This window comes from Esox lucius, chromosome 7, assembly GCF_011004845.1.
Source record: "Esox lucius isolate fEsoLuc1 chromosome 7, fEsoLuc1.pri, whole genome shotgun sequence".
In the NCBI taxonomy this organism is placed as follows: domain Eukaryota; kingdom Metazoa; phylum Chordata; class Actinopteri; order Esociformes; family Esocidae; genus Esox; species Esox lucius.
Window position 1 is genome coordinate 30,566,591 of NC_047575.1, and position 26,602 is coordinate 30,593,192.

Sequence of the window (26,602 nt, forward strand, 5' to 3'; positions counted from 1 at the left end):
GGTTTCCTATGGGTTGGTGTTCGGCCCCAGCTGTTTTCAACACATGATGTCCACCATTCTAAAGGGTCTACCTGGGGTCCAGTGTGACCTTAATGATAGCATCATAGTGGGAGAAACATACATAAACCTTACCGCAGTGCTGCATGCTATTGATTCAGCGGCACTAAAACTCAACCTAGCAAAATGTAAGTTCAGGAAGGCAGAGCTAGGATTTCTGGGCCGTACAGTGTCCGCCAGTCTCGTCGTTAGGCCTGGGCATCCGGATCTTTTATGAATAGCCCCGGATCGCAAATTGACCAAAGATTATAAGAATGAAAAAATAGCCTCTGATCTATTAATCTATAATTCCGATTGCGCGTTATGACAATGTGGACGTGTAGGCCGCTAGCGTGTACATCAAAGTTTTCCAAACATCAAATTCAAACCCTGTACTTTCTGTCCCGGGCGGAGCGGGTGGGTGGGCTAAGCCCTGAATGTATGGTGATCCTAGCTCTGGTGTCCGCATATGGAGGTAATACTGCAGGCGCCACAACCCCCAGACGTACCCAGCCTTCGCTCATTCATTCCTGGGGCTCACCTCATGGTATGCAATGTTTATCCCAATCTATTCAACAGTGATGGAGCCCATGTGCAGCCTCTTGCGAAGTTCAACTGGATTTGACTGGACGGAGGACATACAGCAGAGCTTTGAAACAGAACAACGTCTTGTAGTCCTCAGCCCTGCGTTGACTATGTTTGACCCTGAGCTCTCTAACAATATTGACCGCAGGTGCATCTGACTCTGGGATCGGGACTGTGCTCACACAGGGACACAAGGGCAATTCTGAGAGGACAGCGGCGTTTGCATAACGCTGAATGTAGGTATTCTACAGTAGAAGAGAAGCATTGGGTTGCGTTTGGTTGAGAGATGGTGAACTTACTTGTGGGGATGGCGCACAATCCACAGTCAACTCACGACACTGATCTCCTCCAAGGGCCTCAACTGAGCGTTAACGTGTGTAGCTAGGTGGTCGGCAAGGCTGCTGTCATTCAACTATTTTATTGAGTACACACCAGGATTTGAAATTGAGACAGCTTATCGCCGATCCAGGGCAGTGTCTTCTTGTCCCACAGAGCCTGCAACCACAACTGGCCCATGAGCCAAACCAAGGCGTACTGCGGACAAAGCAACGGCTCATAGACTTTTTTGGTGGCCAGGTATGGACTCACGGGTAGAATCTGCAATCAGGTCCTGTCACACCTGCCAGCAGCATGACAAAACGACGGTTACCCTCACAATGCCCCTGAATCCTGTTCCTTTCCCTACTGCTGCATGGGAGAAAGCGGCAATAGACATTTCACAGAGTGGTGCCCTTTTGGCACCTCTCCGGGTTACCGTTTCGCCATCACCCTGATCGATTACTTCATAAAGTGGCCGGAAGTACCATTCACCTCCTCTGTTATGTCTGCATCCGATTCAATTCCTATCCACTGTTTTCAGCAGGGAAGGTAACCCAAAATAACTGATCTCAGACAACGGCAGTCAGCTGATCTAACAGGACATGTAGACATTTCTTGCTGACGGGCATTTTGCACGAAACATCATCTTTATATAACCCACAGGTGAATGACGAAATGGAAAGATTCAGTAGAAGTTTCAAAGGCAGTCTACAGACAGCAAAGAGTGGATATTGTTCACTAAAGTCTTCCTCCGGGCCTACAGATCGACCAGACATGCTACCACTCAGTGCTCTCCAGCTGTGCTATTTCATGGATGTCAGATGAGCACCAAACTGCATGTAGTGGGTCTCCACAAACCCCAGCTGCTTAGGCAGGCATCGTTCGGACTCTCGCGCAGTGAGCGAGAGTCCGAACGAAATGAGACGGTACGTGGACGACAAGAGATCAGCATAGTCAGTCTGCTTCCAGCGTGGGTCTTTGGTTGGTGGCAGGAGAGCGGACGTCCTGCGCAGTGGTCAGTCAACCAACTCTGCACCTCTCTGAGTGTGTGGCCGGTGTGGCACTCACACCTATGGGCTGGCAGACGGGCGCACGTGGAATGCGTCATACCTGGCACCTGCTTTCCGTCAGGAGGTGAGGGGAGAGTCAAAGCAGACAGCTCCTGATGTGGAGGCTGACACTGGCAAGGACAATGAGCCCGGAGCTCGGCCTCCCCTTAGAGAGGTTATGGCACCAGTTCGGGCTTAAGACTGTGTTATTTAGTAGACACAGGAGAGGTTGTTAGTTGGGGTAATTACATTGATTTGTTCTAAAAGCCACTAGGTGAAAAAGTAAGGAGCAAGTGGGTATACAGTAGTATTAGTAGAAGAGGGTATACAGTAGTATTAGTAGAAGAGGGTATACAGTAGTATTAGTAGAAGAGGGTATACAGTAGTATTAGTAGAAGAGGGTATACAGTATTATTAGTAGAAGTGGGTATACAGTAGTATTAGTAGAAGAGGGTATACAGTATTATTAGTAGAAGAGGGTATACAGTTGGATTAGTAGAAGAGGGTATACAGTATTATTAGTAGAAGAGGGTATACAGTAGTGTTAGTAGAAGAGGGTATACAGTACTATTAGTAGAAGAGGGTATACAGTAGTATTAGTAGAAGAGGGTATACAGTAGTATTAGTAGAAGAGGGTATACAGTAGTTACTTTAATATCTGGTAGTGATAACGTGCTTGCTTAGAAAGAGGGGATATGTTGTTTCTGTGTAATAGTGAATGATCGGTAGGGGGCAGGAGAGAGGAGGAAGTGAGGGGAGAGGAGAATGTAAGTAGGGTGCAAAGTAATTAAGTGCGGTGGACCTAAATTATACTTTCTTTTGTGTGATTGAAGCAGTAAATAAACTTATAATTTCAATTGATTAGCTAGATAGGCTCTTCTAAATGCCAGGTGGATCAAGCTTTGACTGCAACTGACTAAACATTATAATTCAGATGGAATGTTATGATTTTACCCAAATACCGATAAAGTATTATATCAACTCAAAGAAAGATTGTCAGTTTGTCACATGCCTAGGTTCTACTGCCGTGACTTATTTAACCAATATGTATCACCTTTTCCATCGTGCATTGTTATATAGAATTACCAAAAATGCTTTACTCTACATTGGAGTGTATTTGAACATTTGTATAAGATATGATGTTGTTTAAATGGTTTAAGTTGTTAATAGAAAGTTGTCTGCATTTTACCTCAACATGTTTGTTCAAAGCTGTGGCTGAACAGTGAAGACACACATTATGGGCTACGTAAAAGCACCTTTGACATAGTTACGGCCACATAGTTTGGTTTGTGTTACTTTTAAAGATGCATTCTGTGACACTGGGCCACAGGTTGTGAAAGTGGTGCTGTCGACAACCAAAAGGTTCCCCCAAGATTCTGTACTATGTCATACAATGATGGGTGACAAATGATATGAAAACCCATATAAAGTGTCTCATTAAGGTGTTGGCCCACCACGAGCTGCCAGAACAGGTTCAGTGCACCTCGGCATAGATTAAAGTCTTTCAAACTCTACTGGACTTATTGAAACTTCAAACTCTACTGGACTTACTGAAACTTCAAACTCTACTGGACTACTGGAAGCTCTATACCATTCTTCCAAAAGATATTCTCTCATTTGATGTTTTGACGGTGGTGAGGGAGGGTTTTACACATCGCTCTGCATTTTCCTACATGCCACAGGGCATGATAGGATGTTCATTGCTTGATTGTATCAGGCAGTACAGCTTTGTGGAAGTATCTGCATTTGTTATGTCCCTCCACTCATTTATTTATGTTTCTCCTTTAATTCATCATCCGTCTATATGTGCCAATTTTTGCCCCATTAAAACTATTCACTTTAAAAATTAGAATTGTATGGCCGACAGAGGTATGACAGTGGTCCTGCTTTTAAAATATTTAAATGTTAACAACATCCAACACATCCAGTTAAAATGGAAGATTAAATTATTTATATGGTTAATCACAAAAAAGTACCCTACTGCATCTTTACTAGAGTCTGAAAACTTGAGAGGAAAACACATCCAATTCTGTAAATATTGTTTTACTAAACAGGGATTTCTTTCTATATAATTTTCGATTCTTAGCCCAGTTGTATTAGGTATATTAGCTCCTATGATCCCTTCAGGTCAATTTACATGTGGAGACCTCACTTAAGTGTAAAACATTCCTCTCTGTCTGTCTTTTCCTCTCACACTGTTTCTCTCACTCTCTCCCACCTGAACCTGGAAAGCCAGTATCCCTTACCTTACCTGATGTTTCCCCTCCATCACTATGCGGTGAGAGGAAGGTGCTAACTCGCATTTTGCCTGTGCTTTTATCTGTGTAATTTAATCCCAGCCAATCACTTATCAGCGTCGCTGACAGACAGCAGCCGTGTTACACAGCTCAGTGTCCTGTCCACAAACAGAACAGGCCATGGAGGAGGTGGTTACAGTATTGACACCTCAGAGGGGACTGACAAAATAAGCTTCTTCAATAATAAATAATATCTTAATGAAGCCGTGTGGAAAGCTTAAATTGTATTATTGATACTTTTCTGAGTAAGATAGTATTGAAATAAAAACATGAACCAAAAAAAAAAATGATCAGTTCAGATGATCAACCATCTTTCTGCATTTGTCCCCATGAGACTTTTGAAACGAAGGTTAAACACAGTCGGGGTCTTACAGATCAAAAAGGAAGCATAGCAGACACTGAAACCATCCAAGCAGAAGTCCCTGCAGATGGAACGTCATGGCCACAAGTCATAAGCTCCTCAAAGCTTTCTTCATTTTGAACGTGAAACACATACTATCTAGGCAATTTAGTCTCTGTATAGAAGTGATAAAGAATGTTTACTGCGTTTGTCTCTGCTGCGTTTATGACCGTGGCAATCTAGTATTGTCATAAATGGGTTTGTTGTACGGTGTTGCTTGTAGGTGGCCCGGGGGGGGAACAATCTTTGTATATTTAGATTGCAACATTAATAATGCAGTCAGTTCTCCCTGCAGCAGCAGGCTGGGGATCAGCTAATACCATGGTATTACCCCATGCAGTGATGTTCATGATCCCAACATGTACTATAAACCGAGGGTAGAGCACACCACTCAGTGGGCTGTTACACATGAAATAACATAAAACATTTGGACTGACTCAGAACACTTTTGATCCCGACATGGTCGTGTGAGCTTACAGGTAGTTGTTAGAAAAAAAAAATGCTCCCCCGAAACAGCCCCAGAACATTATCCCTCCTCCACCAACTTTTACAGTAGGCACTATGCTTTCTGTTAGGAAGCATTTTCTTGGCATTCGCAACACCCAGATTCATCCATCGGATTGCCTGATAGTCAAGTGTGATTCATCACTCCAGAGAACATGTTTTCACTGCTCCAGAGTCCAGTGGCAGTTTGCTATACATAACTCCAGCTAACACTTAGCCTTCCTCATGTTGATGTGAGTACACCTTGTGTACAGCTGCTTGGCCATGGAAACCCATTTTGTGAAGCTCCCAACGCACAGTTCTTGTACTGATGTTGCTTCATGAGGCATTCAGCACTCTGTGAGTTTGCGTGGTCTGCCACTTCGTGGATGGGCTATTGTTGCTCCTAGACGCTTCCACTGCACAATTATAGCACTTACAATTGACCTGGGCAGATCTAGGAGAGCAGAAATTTCACGAACTGACTTGTGGCATCCTATTTAAAGTCAATGAGGATTTTAGGTACCTTTGAGCAATGGGTGTGGCTGAAACACCTGAACTCAACAATTAGTAGGGGTGTCTGTCCACATACTTTGGGCCATATAATGAATCTGGTTCATCTGTCAGGCTACATAGAAAGTTGATTGGTGGCAAATGTGTGCTATACTCACAAAGGGGGAGGAAGAGGGAGAGGTGGAGGAAGAGGAACAGGTGGAGGGAGAGGAACAGGTGGAGGAAGAGGGAGAGGTGGAGGGAGACGAAGAGGTGGAGGAAGAGGAACAGGTGGAGGGAGAGGAACAGGTAGGGGTGGAGGAACAGGTGGAGGGAGAGGAACTGGTGGAGGAACAGGTGGAGGAAGAGGGTGAGGTGGAGGAACAGGTGGAGGGAGAGGAACAGGTGGAGGGAGAGGGAGAGGAAGAGGAACAGGTGGAGGAAGAGGGTGAGGTGGAGGAACAGGTGGAGGAAGAGGAACAGGTGGAGGAAGAGGGTGAGGTGGAGGAACAGGTGGAGGAAGAGGTGGAGGGAGAGGAACAGGTGGAGAAAGAGGGAGAGGAAGAGGAACAGGTGGAGGGAGAGGAACAGGTGGAGAAAGAGGGAGAGGAAGAGGAACAGGTGGAGGAAGAGGGTGAGGTGGAGGAACAGGTGGAGGAACAGGTGGAGGGAGAGGAACAGGTATAGGGAGAGGGAGAGGTGGATGTAGAGGGAGAGGTGGATGTAGAGGGAGAGGTGGATGTAGAGGGAGAGCACACCACATAGGGAACCTACATTCCCAATACTTTGGTGTGTTGAGTGTGAATGTTTTTTTTGATCAAAAGTATCTACACCATGGGAAGAAAATGTTTATTACTTCAAGTTACATGAATGTGGTGTCAAATTAAGGAAAAACATGTGATTTTTAAAACAAAGTAATTGTTATTGTTATTTGTTCTTGGTGTTTGTGTTTGTGTTAGAAAATGGCGGTCAGCTGATATATTTTGATAATATTTCTCAGTAATTGTGCTCTAAAGTCTTAATGACTTTTTTCAAACGTCTGTTTGCAATAAATGTTTTATGTGTGGGTGTTTAAGGGTTTTGGCTTTGAAGTCTTACCACAAATACATTTATTGGACAGATCAGCAAAACCATTTTAGTATGAGTTACCAGAAAACCAGTTACGTTATACTGCTTGTGTTTTTGTATTGATTAGGTTGCTGCAACTTCTATCTCTGTGGTCCTCTGTTGCCGCAGTATTCCAGTTCAGGGATGAACAGTCTGGGGTTATTTTTGGTCCACGCCTCTGAGCCCCGCCGTCTGGTGTAAGGTGGCCCTAAGTCTGAGGCCATGGTAACCTAATGCAGGCCTTGGAAAGTGAAATCTGATGCGTGGCCTGTTTTTCAATCACAACCCGATAATGAGCTGGCCAAGGCACAGGTAGTATCAATGATGCAGCACTGTGGTGTTTGTTACTGTAGACAGAGCAGCTTCTCTGCCAGCACTCTCACTCAAAGTAATAAATAATACATTTTAGACTTTAAAGGCCCAATACTGTCAAGAATATGATTTCTTTGGTGCTGTTATGATTATAACACACTAAGTCTAAACCATGGATTTCAGAAGAGTTGGACAGGTCTGCCTCATCACTTCGCGCTCTAGTGACTCCTTGTGTTAAGGTTGTGCACTTGCAGACTCAGGGGTGGATGTGGATGTTTTGAAGGACTATTTGCCGCAGCCCATGCGTACCAGTTAAATGTTTGAAGGTTTAGCAAGCAGCGTGAAGTATCAGACAGGCTTAGCGAGACGTGCTTGGAGGGAGTTTGTCTCTATTTTTTACCATTCCACAACTGCTGACTAAAAGACATTGACCTTATCCCCCATGATTGACTACAAATGACGTACCACAATCGTGGTAGGTTCTCACTGCTTGGGGTACCAGTATTTGTTTTTCTAGAACACTATAAACAGTGGGCCTGGCTTGGAATATATGAAACCAGTTGGGGCGTTCTTTAAGAAAGCACATTATTAAGTCTCTTAATAGAAGCTATCCTGTAGTAAATACTGCACACTTTCCAAGCTTTCTCATCAACCACCATTGCAAATATGGATAATTAATATGGTTAGTTATTTTAGCTCCATGTTGATGCTCTTTTATCCACTATATTTTACATTTTCATAAATTAGAATTTGTCCAATTCTCAATCATGGCCCAGCCCCATAAATGCTTAAGTTTTCTTATGTTATGTATACTGCTGTCTCAACCAGGACTTATTGTCTGGCACATACACCTGGAAGATGAGTACATTCCTCAGCCAAAAAACACCATTCAGCTTGACATGATTCTGACCCTAACCTCAGGCAAGGCAGTCCAGTTTACGTTTATTTAGTGGTTGGAATTCGGTGCCCACGTCCCCACCCTTTACAACTCTGAGCCTTTTTATATGTTCCGTCAATAAACCTTTCATACAAGTGCGGTCCTGGGATAAGACTGTTATTTGAGTCTTTGTAATGGCTTCCTCTGCAAATGGTCATTACTACTTGGGTATTTTGGCATTTAAATCCATCAACTATATTAAGCCTGAGTTACGTTGTTCACAGAGGCAGGTAGAACCGAGGACTTTGATAACATGACTTAAACGAAGACAGAACAGGTCAGCAAAACAAAATACAATGTCTGACGAGATAGATGTGGAAAGGAGGAATTTAAATAGGGACAGAGATCAGGTACACAGCTGAGGGCGATAACAACAATAAGCAGGTGTTCACGCTCCAAATGAGGGAGAGTGGACGTTGGATCCCACGAGTATGGTAGGCCTACCGTGCCAGGACGTGACAGCCTGGACCTATGTCAGAGATTGCCTATGTTAGCTAACTGTCTTGGTGTATTACTTCCAAGCATGCCACCTGGTCTCTGAAACATGCAGGAGGTAGTTATGGCTTGGGCATGTTAAGATGTGCCTCCTGACCGCATCAGCAGGATGGATTCTGGAGTGGACAGAAACATCTCATCTTCTCAGATCCAACCAAATGCCTCAAAACCCATTGGATGGCCCTGCATGTTCCAACGAGACAATGACTGCAGACAGACTGCTAAAGCAACCAAGGAGTTTCAAGGCCAAAAATTGGAATCTCATTGACTGGCCAAGCAAGTTTCACTTTCTGAAACAGAAGGATTATGTATAAAAAGGCTGTTATTCCTCCACGGTTCACAGTATATGATGTGAAAACCCTCAGATTAAAGCTGACAGTCGGCTCTTTAACTTATTCATTGTTTCTTTTAAATTCCAATGTGCTGCTGTATCGTGAACTGCATATATTTACAGTTCATCAACAGTTTTAGAAATGTAAGTATGTACTAATGAAAGAAAGCTTTGTGTGTTCCTCTAGCTTGAACAAATCAATAGTTATTGTTAGTGGATTAATTTATGCTGATTATATAAATTAATGTACATTTCATTATATTTTGTACATTTTCTAAAGAAATTTAAGTTGGGATAGCCTAAACCTATGAAATAAAGTAATTCTGATTATGTAGCTTCAAGGTTTCAAGAGTTTTTCTGAGGAGGGAGGTGGAGGGAGAGCTGTGAGTAGATGAGTTTAATTGGTACATGGCTGTATTTCCTTACATTGAGAGTCTGCGGACCAGAAGAGACTGCAATCCATGCTTCAGGTTTTGTTTACTAAGCTTCAGTGCCTGACCTCTAGCATAGGCATCAATTACTAAAACACTGGTATTACCTTGCTGCAGAACTTGGGTTTGAAGTTACTGTAAAGTGGTTTTGGACACAGTAGCGCATTCTATTGCAGATGCTATACATTCCTTACTATTTACTATTGTGGTCGTGACTGTGACTAAGTAAATAAAGAAATAAACTACATTTTATGTCATTTACGTAATTTCGAATTTTAGGTGAAGTGTCCCCGTAATCAACAACGCCCCTATTGGTACATATTTTTTTAGAGTGGCACAGTTGCGTGTATTGAGATCGTACCATACCATAATGGACCCCTTTTTCTTGTGGTCTTTTTCCACCTGAAAGTAAATGGGTTTACTGAGATGGCATCTTTTGGATTATTGACAGTTGTGGAGAGACTGCATGTAATATTCCCAAGAGGAAATCTGGAATGTATAACATCATGACTGACATGGTTGTTGACCTGCCTTATATCGGAACTTGACAGAGAATAACACAATGAGCTGCTGTGACACCTCTTCAATCTCCCTCTCGCCCTCTCTGTTTTATCAGGGACGTGTTCCTACCTAGCTGCTTTTCCGGTGACCCCAGGCACCACCTTACTCAGGGATAGCATGGGACACCACCCCTTGCATACTCCACTCCCATCCTTCCTCCTCCTCTTCTCCATGGTCCTCCTCCTGCCCCACCCGGGCACCCCTTCCTCCCACTCCCCGCCTCAGGACACGGAGTGGGCATCTGTATCAGGCACCCCGTCCGCCCCTTCCGGTAACACCACAAAGCGGACGTGCACGGACAAGGTGGTGTGCAGACCTGGGATCGTGCTCCCTGTGTGGCTTCCCCTCAGCCCTCCACTGGCTGAACAGACGGGGAGAGCAATAGTCTACTTCGCCTGTCTCATGTACATGTTTCTGGGAGTGTCCATCATCGCTGACCGCTTCATGGCCTCCATCGAGGTCATCACCTCTCAGGTGACCAGTGACCTTTTTCCTTTGTCCTTATCCTTTCCCCATGTTTTCAGAGATTTGTCAGGAATGATTCTGGGACTTCCTTTACCAGAAATTCTATTTTGGAAAAAGCAATATCACATGTAATTTGCCGTCGATAAAATACTATACGTGTTCGCTACATGTGATGTGTGTCTTTGAATCTTTGTGTTTGTAGGAGAAAGAGGTGACCATTACCAAACCCAACGGGGAGACATCAGTGACCACTGTGCGGATCTGGAATGAGACGGTGTCCAACCTCACGCTCATGGCCCTGGGCTCCTCTGCACCAGAGATACTTCTCTCTGTCATTGAGGTACGCTGCTGACCCCGCCATAACACAATCCACATGAGAGGGGCCTAACAAACCTCCAGTACTGCACTCTATACCATTGTCCCCACAAATCTCTTGGACGACACACTATCAGAATTACCACCCCCCCTTCCCTATGTACTGCACATATCTCCTGTTTGTCCCCTACACCTATTGTAATCCACACTACCCCTGAGTGTCCCCACCCACCCCTTGTATTACACACAATACCTTAGCGCTTAGGGATCCTTGGTTCACTTTAAATGATCCAGGTTGGACGGAGTTAGCATACTGTGCCTTTAGAAGGTATTCAGATCCTTTCACTGTCTCCACGTTGTGTGTGTTATAGACTTGACTTGTCAAATCAATCTACACACAATGTCCAATAACGGCAAAGCAAAAAGAAACAGAAATGTGCACACATTTATTGAAAAAGAAGAAACAGGAATATATTATATACATTTGTATTCAGACCATTAAATACTTGGTAGAAGCACGTTTAGCAGTGATCACAGCTTTCAGTCTTCTAAAGTTATGCCTTGACCAGCTTTGCACACCTTGAATCGGGTAGTTCCTCCAATTTCTCCTATTCTCTCAAACACTGCCAGATATGATGGGCAACAGGTGTGAACTGAAATCTTGAGGTCCAGGCTTTGGCTGGCCCGTTCAATGACGTACCGAGTCTTGTCCAAAAGCCACTCTATATCACTGTTTTGGTTGTGCGCTTTGGATCGTTGTCATGGTGAAAGATTAGTCTTTGCCTAAGTCTGAAATGCTGTGCACTCTGAGTCAGGTTGTCTTCAAGGGCCTCTGTATTTTGCTCTGTTCTGTAATATTATTGTGGGGTATTCGGACACTTTACAGTGTATTGAGACGATGGTGAAATGACAGAGGGGACACAGGTAGGTGGGAGTGGAGGTCGCACCCCCAGGATCACGGGGGAAGAGGGGTTATACAGTATGCGCTCAAAATAGGAGCATTACCGGTCGAGCACAGTTTCTGCACATATACATATTATTTTCTTTTTCAGCTTGACTACTATACTGTTTTTTATGATGGCAGGTATGTGGGCACAACTTCGATGCAGGAGAGCTCGGGCCAGGGACCATTGTGGGCAGTGCTGCATTCAACATGTTTGTGATCATCGGAGTGTGTGTGTGGGTCATCCCCGATGGAGAGTCACGAAAAATCAAACATCTGCGAGTGTTCTTCATCACAGCCTTCTGGAGCATCTTTGCCTATATCTGGCTATACCTCATCCTGGCCGTCATCTCCCCTGGAGTAGTGGAGGTCTGTGCGCGTGTGTGGTTGTGGTTGTGAGCGTTTGTGCATGATTTTGTAAGTGTAAAGATGGGCAGCTTTTTTAAATGACGATTACAAATACCCTGGAGACCAAAGTACTGAATACATTTGAGTACATACAAGTATTGTATCTATTTAAAATACAGGTGTGTTGGTGTAAATATGGTGTCACCGACCTAAACATTAATCTTGTAAAATATTTTAGAAGTTCTAAAATTTGCAAGCATGTAATTGATGAGATGTGAACTTAAAGGAATCATTTGTAGTTGTCAACACGTTCTCAAACATGTAACAGATGAGATGTGAACATGATGGTACAAACTTCCGGCATAATATTTCCTAGCAATAATTGCATCTGTACATCTACGCATTTCAATTCCCCATGTTTAGACAAGGGCAATACCGTGACAAAGACACTGTATGTACAAGCAGTGTTTTGTCAGCAAGGGGAGAGAGTGAGAGAGAGAGAGATATCTGTAACGGCATCTTGGCTACCTGAAACAGGGCATCTTGGCTACCAACTGGGCATCTTGGCTACCTGAAACAGGGCATCTTGGCTACCAACTGGGCATCTCGGCTACTTCAATATGTATAGGGCCTCTTTGCATTCATTCATGTCAATGGGCCATTACAGCTTTATATGAAAAAATACACATATGACCAAAAATTATAGCATGTGAGATTACACATCTCTCCTGTCTATTTGTAATGATGCCCTGTATACTACAAACCATTAAAAGTACAAATCTGTAATACAGTTAAACAAAAACTCATTGACTCTATTAACCTAACCCTTATTCACAAAACTAAATTGATGTTAATAGATATTTTAGAACATTATATGAGATTGTATTTGAAGTGGAGAGGACAAAAACATACCTTCATTGCTGTTAGAACCATGTCTTATCATTCCAATAGGGCCATTACCATAAATAACCCTGACTAGAAAAAACTGGCAATGCTGCAAAAACAACAATTGGCAACATTTGGAAGTAATGGCAAAAGTTGCTTACCTTTAACCTGTTCAATACCCAAGATAATGTAACAAATCTACAAATTCATTATATGGGAGTATAAAATCCAGCAACATCACACTAATATCTATAGGTTGGAACCAGATCAGACAATATTACGGAGGAATTCTTTAGTTATAGATCCTTAAAATTAACCCGCAAAGCATTCAGTTCATCCTTATGGAACGACCCCTGTGTAAAATATGAGAGCTTGGGAGTTGAGACTTTTGCTTAAAAAATGTCACCTAGAAACTAGTCTTGAAAGAGTTGCTGAAGTAGCTTGGCTGTATCTTTATCTAAGGCCAAGATATGGCCAAACATCTATAACATTATTGTCAAAATCGCCATACAATTTTTACTGTTTGTGACTGCACTAAACATGCAACCATACCAAAATAACAATAGGGAACATTTTGGGAAAATTAAATCTAGCAACTCCACGCTATTATCTGTAGGTTGGAACCAGATCAGACAATTCTACTGTGGAATTCTTTAGTTATTGATCCTGAAAATTAACCCGCAAAGCATTCAATTCATCCTTATGGAACGACCCCTGACCCCTGTGTAAAATATGAAAGTTTGGGAGTTGAGACTATTGTTTAGAATATGTCACCTGGAAACTAGTCTTGAAGGAGTTGCTGAAGTAGCATGTCTGTATCTTTATCTAAGGCCAAGATATGGCCAAAGATCTACAAAATTGTATGGTGATTTTGACAATAATTTTATAGCTTTTTGGCCATATCTTGGCCTTAGATAAAGATACAGGCAAGCTACTTCAGCTACTCTTTCAGACTTAGCCCCCAGTTCACATATCCAAAGCACCAGTCTCAATTGTTAAGCTTTCATATTTTTAAAAGAGGTCAAGGGTCATTCCGTAAGGATCAATTGTGCATTTAAAAGGGTAAATTGCAGGATCAATAACTGAAAAATTCCACAGTAAAATTGTCTCATCTTGTTACAACCTATAGATACAACTGTGTAGTTGACAATTTAAAAGTTCCAAACTGTTACCTATTGTTATTTTGGTATGGTTGCATGTGTAGTGCGGTCTCAGCTAGTGAACATTGTATATACATCTTGATAACTATTTAATGACATTTTAGCTTAGCCACTTCACCCATTTCTTCAGACATAGCCCACTGTTGACATATCCAAAGCACCAGTCTCAACTGTTAAGCTTTCATATTTTTCACAGAGGTCAGGGGTTGTTCAAGGTTTTTCTGCAGGATCAATAAGATCAAAATTCCACAGTAATATTGACTCATAGTGTAATATATTGTAGATACAAGTGTCTAGTAAATAGGTTACCAGTTTGGAAATGTTACCTATTGTTGTTTTTGCTGCATTGTCTGCTTTGTGCATTTAGGGACATTTATGGTGTGGGTAAAGAGAGGTCTCCTATTAGGTTGTAAAGGTATGATTATCTGAGAACATTAAAATGATGTTGTTTACATTTATACTTCTCATGCTATGTCATAGCATGTTCTAAATCATCTATCAATATACAACTGGAAAAATAGAGTTAAGATATTGTTTTAGATCATTTTGTGAAATAGAGTTAGGGTTAGAATTTAGAGGGGTCTCAAAGAGGCCCTATTGGGATGATTATCGGACAGAAAAACTTTCATTCACACTTTACCTTGTGTATAATAACAAATTCTACACCAAACATTAAACCTAATTTAGAGAAAACACAGTTTAGACATAGATTTAGTTAATTTTGTAAAACAGCGTTAGGGTTTTGGTCTCCAAGATGCCCTATTTCCTAAATTTAGTTATTTTCACTATATTTTTCATAATATAACAAATATCTACAGTTGTTTGTAATGAATATGGATTGTCTCTATTCATTTCCTATAATAAGTTAATCAATTCCCACAACAGATGAAGTGTTATAATAAAATTATCTGTATTTTTGGTCCATCTGATAGGGCCTCTGTGCTACCTACAACTTATAGTTTGAAATGATCATGAATCCCAAAATAAATAACATAACATTGTAAAACTGCATACAACTAACAGGAGAGTTCTAAGGAACATGCTGGCAAAGTTAGAAATGCCTGACAGCATCAGGTCATGAACATTTCTTATCCACCTTTGCAAATTGTCTTCAAACATCAGATGGATGTACAATCATGCAATCTACCGAGATTATTTCCCCCCGTTTGAGACCAAAACAAATTACCATGGAGAGAATTAGAGAGAACAATTGTATTACTAGCTACCTAGTTATGGTCCACCAAAGACTGAAAAAAAACTATAATTCTCTCTTTTTTTAGGTATTGCTACAAGATAGGGCCTCTAGGCTACCTGTCTCCAGTGTTTTCGTAATTAAATGTAACAAGTTACAGATTATAACAAAAATTACTGTTTGTAGCATTGAAAATGGAAGAGGACAGTGATAGCCATGTGTTAATTTATGAAAAAAATATTACATTGAAATATTTATTCAAGAAGAGAGAGATGGTAACCTAGAGGCCCTACAATACTTCTAAAGAGAGAGAGAGAGAGAGAGCGAGAGAGAAAGAGGGAGAGCGAGAGCAGTATGAGAGGTGGGACCTGCTTCATCTGACCAATCAGATGAGGTTTTCATAGACCAGCGTATCCACACTGGTCAGTTGGTGATACTGACAGTTCTGTCTGTTTTTGCCACACTGCATAACGCATGGTAAGACTACTCATTTCACCACTCATTTTGTCTGTGTAGTATTACAATGTTATTGCAATCGCTGTGAAAAGGGGCATAACTTGTATACATTTTTTCCTTCAACTCAATCTATTGCTGACCACCTAAGCTTATTAGCCAGCTACAGTAGCCAGCTGTTTTACTGCACACAAGCTTTAGTCTTTTCTGGTGGCATCCAATTCATGTTAACCATCAACTAACAACAAAAACAAAATATCAACTATAAAAGATGCAGCTTAATTTTTTTTTTGTTCTCTGCTTATTACCTATGAAGCTAGCTTATTTCAGAGTCTGCTCCTAGCTCTGGCAACCTGAAAATATAAACAACAGTGTGTTCATTGTCATGTAGTGTGTAGTCATGTTAAATTTAGCTTGATACATCGATGAATGTTTAAGCAGCTTGTTGAGGTCACTTGCTGTCATATTCTTTTTTTCTAATGGCCACTTATTGACATAACACATCCAATCTATGCAAAAACCATTAGGGTCACTAAAAGCTGTATTCTGTTTTGTCTGGGAAATGCTTTGTTCTGAGTTCGCTGTGAAAAAAGAACATAGCCCTGCTGGGTTGACTGACGTCAGCCAACATATGACCAAACTCCTCCCACGGCTTTACACACATGTACGGCGACACTGCATACATACCACTCTCTGTGTACTGCACACCAAAGCTGTGATTTTTGATGTGAGTGCTGTTGTGATTGTTCAGGTGATTGGAGTGATGAGGTCAGTGTCTGCCAATGAGACCAGTGCAACACACAGCTCCAGTCGCTCCTCATGCAGCACATGAGGAGCAGAGGGCCCCAGAGGGTTATTCAAACACAATATAGCCTACCAATCATGTGACACTTCTATTCCAGTATTCAAATACTATTCAAATACTGTCTGTACAGTAGCATCTAGCTACAGTAACATTTGTATCACGATTTAAAGTTGCATTTCTTGTTGTATTAATTTCTGTTTAGATTTCCTTTTCTCGCTCTCTTTTGCTTATTATCATGGAGCTCTCCACATTCCTGTGCTGAAGGCAACGGAGGGCCTGACCATATACAGTGTATCTTCTGTTCCTGTCTTAAGTCTTTTCCTGTCCTACGTCAGTCTTCTGCCACTAGTACATGACTACTGCCAGTCCCACCCATTCAAAATACTTGAAGTGGCATTGTATCTCTAGTTTCCCTGTCAACTTACTCCTTCACTTCTGTTTTTGCCGGACCATGTTAGCGGAGCCGGACTAGAAGAGCGAAGGTCTCTTACTGACTGATTGAGTGCCTGACCCGACTGACTGACTACCACTTTTTAAATAGCGTGGTGGTTAGAGAACAGGTCCGTGTCCGTCTCCTGTCAAAACATGTTATGCCTTAGGGATTTGTTCAACTCAGACAAAATCGTTGCTGGCTACAACTTTCAGTAGCTACGTTATAGGAAGCCTAAAATAATACTGTTCAGTTATATTGTGTCTATTTCTGGTGGATTTTCGAATTATGCATTAGGATTTGTTCAGGGCAAAACCTTCGCCGGCCTAACGATTATCTCATCTTTTCACTTGACGAAAAATAACTTATCGTCAGTAACTATAGTTATTGTATCAATGTCATTCACGAATGGCTAATAAGCAGTTAAAACGGCCAGTGGCAAAAGCCATACATTTTATAGATGCTATTTGTGATGGAGGTAAACTTAATAAGAAACTTCAGTCAGTTTATCGTAATGCTTAATAGTGTCTTGCGAAATATTCAAACTTTGCGTGATGTTAATGCGTGACAGAATGATTTAATGTCGAGATGCTATACTGACTGTTTGTAGGCATTGAGTTCTGTGGTGTAGTGGCTACAGACATAGCCTTTCATGTGGGAATCCCTGGTTCGAATCCAGTTTGAGCCACAACATTCATCACTTTCAATTGCAGGCTGGCTGAACTACGCTTACCTGGTTCTTTTATGTTTGTGCATCTTGCTCTTACTCCCACGTGTTTGGCTACTGTTCTGTCATTCACTCAAAAAATCTGTTAGTTGCTACTTATTGTCTTGGGCCTCGAGTAGGTGTCTTCTTCACATTTGTCATTAATAAACACGTGTCTGTTTTTCGTATAATCTTTTTAATTTGTAGGTTTTTAGTTTGTATTCATAACTGTTAATGACAAATATTGTTCTGTCAATTGTTGATCATCACTTGTGTAGTTACACTACCGTTCAAATGTTTGGGGTCACTCAGAAATGTTCCTGTCTTCCAGGAAAACATACATGAAGTAGTTTATTAGTTTGAATGGGAGATATAGCCAAATATATAGGAAACATTGTCATTGGCAAGGTTAGAAATAATGATTTTTAATTGAAATAATAATTGTGTCCTTCAGACATAGCTTTTGTCAAAGAAATGTCAATTCGCAGCAAATACAGACCTTTGGCATTCTAGATGTCAATTTGTTGAGGTAATCTGATGAGATTTCCCCCCATGCTTCCTGAAGCTCCTCCCACAAGTTGGATTGTCTTGATGGGCACTTCATATGTACCATATGGTCAAGCTGCTACCACTACAGCTCAATAGGGTTGAGATCCGGTGACTGTACTGGCCACTCCATTATAGACAGAATACCAGCTGACTGGAATAGCTTTTCTCAGCACAAGAATAGGCTGACGACTTTCAGAAGAAATGTATTTGTTTCTGGCCATTTTGAGCCTGTAATTGAACCCATAATTTATATATAGTACATAGTACAGGTTTTCTCTTTGTTTTCTGCCTATAATAAGGAATTGCTACAAACTACAATTTGTTTGTGACTTCTGAAAAACACAGCAGAGTGAATCTGCTTTAGCAAACACAATACACTCCAACTGTCCGAAAATGCATAGATAAAGAGAATGCAACTCAAATCACAGTGTTTTCTTTGGTAATCCATGATCATCAGAAGTGTTGAAGTGTTGAAGCTTTGGGATGGGGAGTTTCTGTAAAAACTACAGAAAACACAGAAAACACAAATAGTTTACATAAATGTTTTCCTTTATAAATACATTTAGTGCAATCCCTTTCAATGTCCCAACTACATCAAAATGTTTTCTTATCTGAAGACAGTGGTAATTTCTATGTAATTAAGCTACGTAAGTGCAACATTATCTGTTTCTATTCAGATATACCATTATATCCCTTTACATTTCCAATTAGCACTGTGTGTTATCTGGAAACAGAGATGGTAGTTAATATGTAATGGAGCTGTATAAATGCTGGAAATGTTATCTTCGGCAGAGGAATCTGAAGAGTACCATGATTAGTCTGTGCTGCCCTATGTACTGCAAAGATTTAAAAAAAAGAAAGAGAGAGATCACTATATTTACAATATTCAATCTCAAAACAAATATCACTGTAGTTACAACTGTTTGGACAGATGTTGTGATTTGGTTTCTGTCATCATACACTGCGTGCACAATTATTAGGCAAGTGAGTATTCTGATTGTATTATTATTTCTATGCCAATGTTCCAACTCCAAAGCATATAAACTTGAATGCTCATTGGATTGAATCATTTTCAGGTGATATGTATTTGTGTAATGAGGGAGAGTGTGGCAACAGTGAATAACACCTTATATCAAGGTATGCATAATTATTAGGCAGCTTCATGACCTCAGGTAAAATGGGCCAAAAACGAGATTTAACTGACCCTGAAAAGTAATACATTGTAAAATTCCTTTCAGACGGATGCAACACTCTTGAAATAGTTAAACTATTGAGGCGTGACCACCGGACATTCAAACGTTTTGTTGTGAATAGTTAACTGGGGTGCAAAACATTTATGGAGAAGAAAAGACACAAATTAACTGCAAATGACTTGAGAAGAGTTAAAGGTGTAGCTACCAGGAACCCATTATCCTTCAGCGCCACCATATTCCAGAACTGCAGCCTACCTGGTGTGTCCAGAAGTACAAGGTGTCAAGTGCTCAGAGACCTGGCCAAGGCCAAGAAGGCTGAATGAAGACCACCACTGAAGATTCACACATTGAAGCATAAAGAATGGGCAAAGAAATACCTGAAAACAGATTTTTCAAAGGTTTTATGGAAAGATAAAATGAGAGTCACTCTTGATGGACCAGATGGATGGGTCTGTGACCATCACTAATGGGCACAGGGCGTCACTTTGAGTCAGGCGCCAGCAAGGTGGAGGAGGGGTACTGGTATGGGCTTCTATCATTAAGGATGAGGTAGTTGGACCTTTTCGCATTGAAAAGGTCCAAAAAAGGTCCAACTCAACTCCCATACCAACTGCCAGTTTCTGGAAGATACTTTCTTTAGGCAGTGGTACAGGAAGAAGTCCTCAGCATGGGATGCAGGACAATGCTCTATCACATGCATCCAAGTACTCCACTGCTTGGCTAGCAAAGCTGCCCGATTAATCACCTGGCCCCCTTCCTTACCTGACTTAAATCCTATTGAGAACTTGTGGGCCCTTCTCAAACGTGGGATTTACAGTCAGGGAAGACAATACACCTCTTTGAACAGCATTTGGGAGGCTGTGGTTGCTGTTTCAGCAAAAGTTGATCGTGTACAGATCAAGAAACCGACAGACTGCACGGATGGAAGGCTCATGGCAGTTATTGAAAAGAAGGGTGGCTTCTGAAATGTTATTTAATTTTCATTATGTGTTCCAATTTTGTTGCACTTAATCTAAAAAGTGAGTTTGAGAAATTATTTTTGCAATTTAGTTGCCTAACAATTGTGCACTCTAATTGTTGCCTAATAATTGTGCACACTTATGTATTCCCCTGAGATCAAAACTCCTTTTTCCTTTGATAAACATTCAGGTTTGAGGTTCAATTATATTTTGAATTGACTGAGAGCATTGTGTTTGTTCAACAATAAAATAAAATTCTGGAGGAATACAATTTGCCTAATAATTGTGCACGCAGTGTATGATTGGTAGGCAGACACTATCCTCATCATGCTTATCATCTGAACATTCACAACCGCAGTCACATCATAACTCACAGCTTTGGTATGCAGTACCCAAGCAGTGCTGTATATGCAGAGTGATGTTTGGATTTTGGAGATACCGTATGTTGGATTTGATGTCAATCTAGACAGCAGGTTTAGACTCGGCTGTTCTTTTCTTTCAACACTGTTGTTGCGTGGTCCTTGGGGTTTCTGGCTGAGTGTCATATAAAAGCACTTTGTGACAACTGCTGATGTAAAACAGGCTTTATAAATATATTTGATTGATTGATTGATTGATTTCACAGTGAAGGCAGAACAAAACATTTTACAGTTAAACCCCCCCAGCGTTGTCTTCTTGGTCTTACATGGAGGTCTTTGGTTGTCATTTTCTAAGAGACAATTGATATAACAAAATGTGACAGTCAACTTGTCAACTTGACAAGCTGTCTCTTGCACTGGCCAAGCTAAATGTGACTTCAGTACATAGTGTATGAGAATAAACAATCGGCTGCAAATTATAGTCTTAGTTGTACAGAGCTGGGAGCTGACTCATATACAAACTTACTTTATAAGTAATAAATAATGTATAGGCTAGGCTTTTAATTACCTGCATAAGGAGTAAGATTAAAACTGGCATAAATGTACATATTTAATGACAATGTTGATTATTGTTCTATATCCTTGCAAATAAACTTAGTAAACCTTTCTATACTATATTGGCAAAAATGTGTGAAACAGACTTTGGTTTTATCTTGCATAATGCAATATTAAAGTGCTTCAAGTGCTCATGCCACTCTCACTCTTCTTGCTAACATTGTTGTTTGCATATCTACAAATATTTTTGTCACAGTTGTGTGCTAAAGGATTATACAAATATCTGAGTATAGTAAATTCACATGCGCAGATGTATAGAAGCAATTAGTGCTTGAAAATATTTAGTTGCATGAATGCAATTGTAATTACAATCTTTTCCATGTTTGCGCATCAATTACTATCTTGCAAAACGATCCATAGATTATGGCCTAAAAGTGAGTTTCTTTCAATTTCCTTATGTAAACCTTTAATGTTGTGTTACACTGTATGTACTCAAGTATCTTGCAATTCATTCTCGGCATTACAATAATGAGCTCCACTCCTGAACATTATTCTTTCAGGACAATTGTATTTCAACCCAGTAAAATACAAATACTTAAAAGATGTTCACACCCCTGACCTATTGCAAATTACAATTACAACCATGTTTCCAAATATGTTGGAATTTTATGCAAATCATTTATCCCTGTATTTAATTGAAAATAGTTCCAAGACAACATATCAAATGTTGAAACTGAGAATGGAATTGTCTTTGGAATAATTGCCGCCCATTTTGAATTTGATGCATGTTTACCACCCCCATACCATCATGGATGGTGGCTTTTGAACTATGCACTGATAAATCGTCTCTCTCCTCTTTAGTCCGTTCATAGAAAATAGTTTTCTGAAGGGTTCCTGAGTTCATGCAATGATTTCCACTACTGAATCGTGTCTGTTTTTTTAATAATCGTGTCTGTTTCAAATGGTGTTGAGATCTCCAAACTCTTTGCAAAAAACCTTATTCTTAAATTGTTGCAATATTAGCCTCTGCAGTCTTTCACAGAGTGATGAACCCCTTCAAATCCTCACTTCTGACAGACCCATCCTCTCTGGAATGATCTTTTAATACCTAATCATATTACTGACCTGTTGCAAAGTGACCTAATTAGTTGTGTGATATTCCAGCAATTGTTTTGAATCACAATACTTTTCTAGTCTTTTGTTGCCGCTGTCCCAACTTTTGATATGTTGTCTTTGTACAATTTTTTTTTAATATAGGGTTTCAATGATTTGCACATCGTTGCATTCTGTTTTTATTGACATTTTACGCAGTGTCTCAACTTTTTTGGAAACGGTTGTATAAATAAACATTACTTTATATTTTATTTAAAAAAACAGAAATTCAATTTTTACAAGGTGACATTGGCTTTATGTTGGGAAATTGGAAATATTTTGCATACTGTAAGTATTCAACCCCTACACACTGATAGGTAGAGCGAACTTTGGCTGCAATAACAGCTTTAAGCTTTTGGTAAGTATGTTTTGCACTCAATGTCAAACAGATTTTGACAACTTTTTCTGGCAGATTTGCTCCAAGTTGTTCTGGTTAGTTAGACAACACCTATGCTTTGACAAATTCAAAGTAATTTATGGCCTCTCTGTGGATTCTCTCGACAGTCTTCTTGTTTGTGCAATGTGTTTTGAGAGGCTACTTTTTCTCTGCAGTGCCTGGGTGGAGTGATGTAGCTTCCATTTCCAGATTATTGATCCAACTGTAATATTCAAACACTTGGATATCTTTTTTTTTTTTTTTTACCTTTTTCCTAATTAATGCATGGGTATTACTTCATCTCTAACCTCTGTAGAATGCTTTTTGTAGAATGGTCTTCATTTTACTTACAACTGACATTTCAAACAGAATGACATTTTAATGTACCATTTGTAATTCAGCAATATTAGCAAATTGGTCAGGGATTTGAATAACTTTGCAAGGCACTGTGTTTAAAATACATAAATACTTCATTTTGTGTGTTAATGTGTATGTTTGTGCCTGCATGCATATATGGTAGTGTGTCAGTCAGGGTTTACAATCATTCACTTTTTCCACACATTGTTTAGTTACAGCCTTATCCAATAATGGATTTAAAATTTCTTTTTCTCATCAATCTATGAACAATATTGGCTATTATAACCTCTGACAGAGCTCCAGAGTTCCTGTGTGGATATAGGAGAACCTTCCAGAAGGAAAACCATCTCAGCAGCTCTCCACTAATCAGGCCTAGATGTTAGCTTGACCATACAGAACCCACTTCTCAGTAAACGTTTTGGTATTGTGTGTAAGAATTTATGTAATCTATTTTAGAACAAGGTTGAAACTTAACAACTTGTGAAAGAAGTGAACGGGTCTGAATACTTCTTGGATGAACTGAATTCATTTTTTATTGTTAGTACAAACTTTGTGTGTTGATTCTGCAGGTTTGGGAGGCTTTGGTCACTTTGCTTTATTTCCCTGTGTGTGTCATCTTGGCTTGGATCGCTGACCGCCGCCTACTCTTCTACAAGTACATGCACAAGCGTTACCGTGCAGACAAGCGTCATGGCATTGTGGTGGAAACAGAGGGTGATCTGGCACCAAAGGGAATTGATGTAATTATGGACGCCAAATTCTCAGATGGCAATTCCCCAGCTGGAAACTCCTCCAGTGTCTGCACAGTCTCTGTGCAGACAGGCAAGGAGCTGGACCAGAACAGAGATGAGGTAAATCCTAAACTAGAAGATCAGGGGGATTCTGGATGAGTTGGGTACTCCATCATGGGTGGAGTAGAGATTTTTGTTGTTTAGCGGATCCCTGGTACTGGTCATTTCTATTATTTAAAAAAAGTCTGTTTTTACATTTCATGTCAAACTAAAGTTATTTTTTAACTATTGTGTTAACGTTGTATTTCAAACGTTGGGGTGATTGTATTTAAGTATTTTGTTAACAGTGTGGTATCATTTTGTTTGTGTTATTTTAGCCTGTTTTTAACTTTATGCTAATGTGAATGTTAACTGTGAATGTTAACTTTGTGTTAACCCTTTGACCTAACTTAGGTGGTGCGCATTCTAAAGGACCTGAAGCAGAAGCACCCAGACAAAGACCTGGACCAGCTAATTGAGATGGCCAACTACTCTGCCCTAGTCCAGCAGAGGAAGAGTCGAGCATTTTACCGCATCCAGGCCACACGCATGATGATCGGTGCTGGCAACGTGCTCAAGAAGCATGCCGCCGAGCATGCACGACGTAGCGCTGCTGCTACAGAGGGCGAAGCGGTGGAAGACGACAGGGCTACATGTGCCCACCTGTCCTTCGAGCGTGCCCGGTACCAGTGTACAGAGAACTGTGGCACCCTGAGCTTAGGGGTAATCTGTGAGGGTGGCACTATGCAGCACACGTTCTATGTGGACTACCGCACAGAAAATGGCTCGGCTAACGCCGGGGAGGACTATGTGTTCAGTGAAGGCACGCTGGTGTTCAAGCCAGGGGAGAGTCGGAAGGAGATAAAGGTTAGCTGGAAAAAAAGGAGAGGAAAAGAGGGAATTGGAGGGAGGAGAATAGTAACCGTTTACTGTAGTTCTAAGCAAAACATCAATTAATCAACCAGTATTAAAATCAATCAGTGCAACAATTAATATCCAATATATTAATAAGCAATATATTAATTTAAAAAAGCAATCGAACAAATAATCCATCAAAGACCTAATCAACTTATATTTGTTTGTATATTTTTGTCAGCAGCTTGTCCATTGCAAAACAGAACAGTTCAACTTTAGTTTATAGGGGTAAAATATAAGGAAAGACTTTCCATCTATGAGAAATTGTTTGATTAACTACTTAAAAAATATTGCTGTATGTGGGCCATCCTAAATCCTCCATAGATGGGCTGTTTCAGTATTGTTGTTACCAAGTTATTTCAATACTGTATTTAAGTATGTCTTATATACCTCACATCTTACTTCATTTTGACATTCGTTTCAGTGTAAATATGGTGACTTAGCCCTGTATTCTGAAGTCATACAGTGAGGGAAAACATTATTTGATCCCCAGCTGATTTTGTACGTTTGCCCACTGACAAAGAAATTATCAGTCTATTATTTTAATGGTAGGTTTATTTGAACAGTGAGAGACAGAATAACAACAACAAAAATCCAGAAAACGCATGTAAAAAAATATATAAATTGATTAGCATTTTAATGAGTGAAATAAGTATTTGATCCCCTTTCAATCAGAAATATTTCCCAGGTGTCTTTTATACAGGTTACGAGCTGAGATTAGGAGCACACTCTTTAAGGGGGTGTTCCTAATCTCAGTTTGTTACCTGTATTAAAGACACCCATCCACAGAAGCAATCAATCAGTCAGATTCCAAACTCTCCACCATGGCCAAGACCAAAGAGCTGTCCAAGTATGTCAGGGACAAGATTGTAGACCTACACAAGGCTGGAATGGGCTACAATACCATCGCCAAGCAGCTTGGTGAGAAGGTGACAACAGTTGGTGTGATTATTCACAAATGGAAGAAACACAAAAGAAAATCTGTGGGATTAAGGGAGCTGAAGGTTTGAGTTGCAAAACGTCAGCCTCGAAACCTTAATGACTTGGAGAAGATCTGCAAAATCCCTCCTGAGATGTGTGCAAACCTGGTGGGCAACTACAAGAAACATCTGACCTCTGTGATTGCCAACAAGGGTTTTGCCACCAAGTGCTAAATCATGTTTTGCCGAGGGGTTGAATACTTATTTCACTCATTAAAATGCAAATCAATTAATAAACTTTTTGATATGCATTTTTCTGGATTTTTTTGTTGTTATTCTGTCTCTCACTGTTCAAATAAACCTACCATAAAAATTATAGACTGGTAATGTCTTTGTCAGTGGGCAAACGTACAAAATCAGCAGGGGATAAAAAAAAAGAATTCTTCACTGTAGTTTGAATGTAACTTCTGTTTAGTTTGAATGTACCTACAAGGCTTTGGCCATGTTTTCTAAAGCAAAGCTACTTTTATAGTGCAATTTAACAGTACTTTCTTCCTTTTTTCCACATTGATTCTGAATAGGCTCTGGTGCAGTTTCAGTGTAATTATGAGGCCATAGTAACACACCTGTTACTATACAAATTATCAATACTTTTTTCCATGATTTTAGCCACACCAACAATGCCAAATTCTGTTTGGCATTGCGGCCAGGTTCGACTGTACTTCTGAGTAATGTGAAACCTTAGCTTGATTTTAAATGAGAATTCTACATATTTTTAATAGATGAATTTCTGTGGGCCAAGAGGAACTTCATGATTCTATTAAACAGCCATTACAAACATCAGATATTTAGCCACTGCTAGCAAAAAAGTTATAGTAAGTAGTCAGGGCATTTAAGTTTTTTTTTTATTATTCCAGCATGGGTTTTTGTCAATCCATTGCTTTTTTTTTTGCTGGAACCC

General features: G+C 40.4%; 1 protein-coding gene across 1 annotated transcript in view; it reads left to right on the forward strand.

Annotated features, from left to right (window-relative positions):
* The window catches only part of slc8a2a (solute carrier family 8 member 2a), a 46,314-nt gene that overhangs the window by 9,684 nt on the left and 10,028 nt on the right, over positions 1-26,602 (forward strand). Inside the window, 5 exon segments of the mRNA XM_029120704.2 lie at positions 9,890-10,308; positions 10,502-10,639; positions 11,699-11,926; positions 23,606-23,887; positions 24,221-24,673. Coding sequence (XP_028976537.1) covers positions 9,952-10,308; positions 10,502-10,639; positions 11,699-11,926; positions 23,606-23,887; positions 24,221-24,673 — 1,458 coding nt within the window. The 5' untranslated portion in view covers positions 9,890-9,951.